The sequence below is a fragment of the Helobdella robusta genome (genome assembly GCF_000326865.2).
Source record: "Helobdella robusta unplaced genomic scaffold HELROscaffold_329, whole genome shotgun sequence".
Lineage (NCBI taxonomy): Eukaryota > Metazoa > Annelida > Clitellata > Rhynchobdellida > Glossiphoniidae > Helobdella > Helobdella robusta.
The window spans coordinates 2,602-5,110 of record NW_008704618.1 but is presented as its reverse complement, the minus strand read 5'-3'; the positions used below and the strand labels follow the sequence as shown (position 1 = coordinate 5,110).

Here is a 2,509-nt window from a genome sequence, read left to right as displayed (position 1 = left end):
GAGCCTGGGGTTTCTTGCTTATGGCCTAATTTTTCTTCTAGATAATTTTCTAACCGAAAATATCAAATTTGTAAAAATCCGTCATTTTGATTTTTTGAGCAGCGCAGTCACAAGAGGATGGAAGGCTTGGCTTCGACAAATCTCGAAAGATCAGTCAACACTTACAAGGAAAAGCACTCGGAAAGACTGAGGAGACTGAAGATCTACACGTACAGGATCGTAATAAAGGAGAACAGTGACAAATATAAACTACCTTGTCGACAGATGCTGAAACTTTTCAACATGCTCACATCGGATAATTATTTCCTAGAGGAATGTAAGCTGTCCAAGTCTATTGATACGGTATCAAGAGAAGATCTTTACGATATCATGTTTGATATACAAAGCAACTTTTATTTAAAATTAGTGGAAGTGAGTCCGAAATTTAACGAAGCCTCAATCATTTGCAAAACTGAAGGTATCAAAGTTAAAGGCCTAATAAAACATACTGACTATTACACTGAAATGTTTAAGGATCGCCCAAGTTACAGGCTACCCTACATTAAAGGAAAATTTAACGATGATAAGTGCTTTATATGTCGAGATGATTTTAATGAAAGAGTTTATTTGTGGAAAATTCCTTGCGGACATATTTATCATTTCCAATGTATGAAAACCTGTCTGAGGTACAGTAGAGTTTGTCCGTACTGTCGGACTGAAGTTATCGGATTTACCGAATTTCGTTATAATCACGAAATTGAAGTTCTGGAAAATGGGGATTTCATAGGAAATATTACTATGTCCACACACTATTCGTTTCAATAATACGATTACTGATTTACTAAGTTGTCATCTGTATTGTTTGTTTGTAACCTGTGAATAGTGTTTACTGGTGTGTAAGGCATACGAAACGATACTAGTATATTAATGTGTAACCTTCACTAAATTTCCAATGTGCAATTCATATTTATATGCTATAATCATGGACATATCCATGACTATAATATACTTATATACTTACTTCTTTGTAGCGTTGTTAATTTAAGAAGTTTTTAGCAGAAAATATGAGATTTTTTACAAATTTCGGTTGTCAGTTTACAAAAAAAATAATGAACATTTTTGTTCTTTAATATGTAGTAAATTGTTTTATTCCTCCAAACCACATAACTAGAATAATAGGACTAATCGATCAATTTGATCTATCGGTCGGGCTATTTGTCGTGCTTGGATTGTTGGCTTACGAAATTGCATGGATTTCAACGAGCAAGGTATATGAAATATTTACTTGATTTAATATGCTTAAAACATTGTAGTAATTCTATTTAATTTTAATATTGATTAATAGAATTATGTATTATTAAATTATTTTTGTTAATTTGAATATAAAAATTGCTTTTGGTTCGGTGAAATCCGGTGGCTTACTGAAGCCGAAGGTTGGCTAAGCAGGATTGAACTATAGTCACCATTTTTTTTTACACTATTCGATCATGTTAAAAATTTGTTTGCTTATGAAATAAACGGCCTAAATAAATCAAAATTGTTATTTGAACAACTATCTTCATTATATTCAATGAATATTTTACATTCTGCTGGTGCTCATAAGAAACTGGCTGCTGAAATCATACGTTGGCTTAGCAGTGGCTTACAGGGTTTCATAGAACTCTTACGGTAGCAGTTTTTTGTACATATAATGCTTTAAATAAATCAATATATTCATATCACAATTATTTTGTCAGTATAAATACAGAAATTGCTTTTGTCAGGTGAAAAACAGTGGCTTACTGAAGCCATAGGTTGGCTTAATCGGATTTTTTCTCATGTATATAATACTATGAGATAAATCAATCAAACAATCAGTCGGTCGGTCGGTCAGTCAGTCAGCTAGCCAGTCAGTCTGTCAGTCAATCAATCAACCGATCAATCAACTGATCAATCAACCAATCAAATCAACTAAATTGAATGAACCAAATAAACAAAAATAAATAAAAAAAATTTGCAAGGCCTGTTCAAACTCGAACAAACAGTTAACCGCACAAATCTACAAACAATTTCGAGATTTTAGTAAAGAAAGAAAAACACAATAGTTGCTTTTATTTGAATTCATTCAAAAATGAAAAGTGACGGTTAATTAAAACTTTAAAATGTCAATTTTTTTAAAAATTCGTATTTTAAATAAACAAATAACAAAATATCGACCGATAAAAATAATTATTCTCCATTATTATTATTATCATACACACTCCTTAGAAGTTCTCGAAGGATAATAAACCATGTAACATGAACATTTAGTAAGAACAGTTCACAACATATCATAATGACTAAATCAACATACTAAACAGAAATAATTTATACATGCATATATACAAAGTAAATCAAGAAAAATCCAAAAATTATATAACCAATTAAAAAAAACTAGAAACCAGTCAACATTTAATGAATAAATAGACATTATTAAAAGGATTGTTCAAAAAGGTACAATTTAAGGCGACGACGAGAATGAAATGTAGTTTGTTTTGTTGGTGTGGTGTTT

The 2,509-nt window shown here is 30.9% G+C and overlaps 1 protein-coding gene across 1 annotated transcript; it reads left to right on the top strand.

Moving 5' to 3' along the window:
• Window positions 1–519: 519 nt before the first annotated feature.
• Window positions 520–699, top strand: HELRODRAFT_138577 (hypothetical protein; the record flags this gene model as incomplete). Its single annotated transcript, XM_009022670.1, has 1 exon — window positions 520–699. A coding segment is annotated over one exon (180 nt), but the record flags the coding sequence as incomplete, so codon positions are not given.
• Window positions 700–2,509: the final 1,810 nt, after the last annotated feature.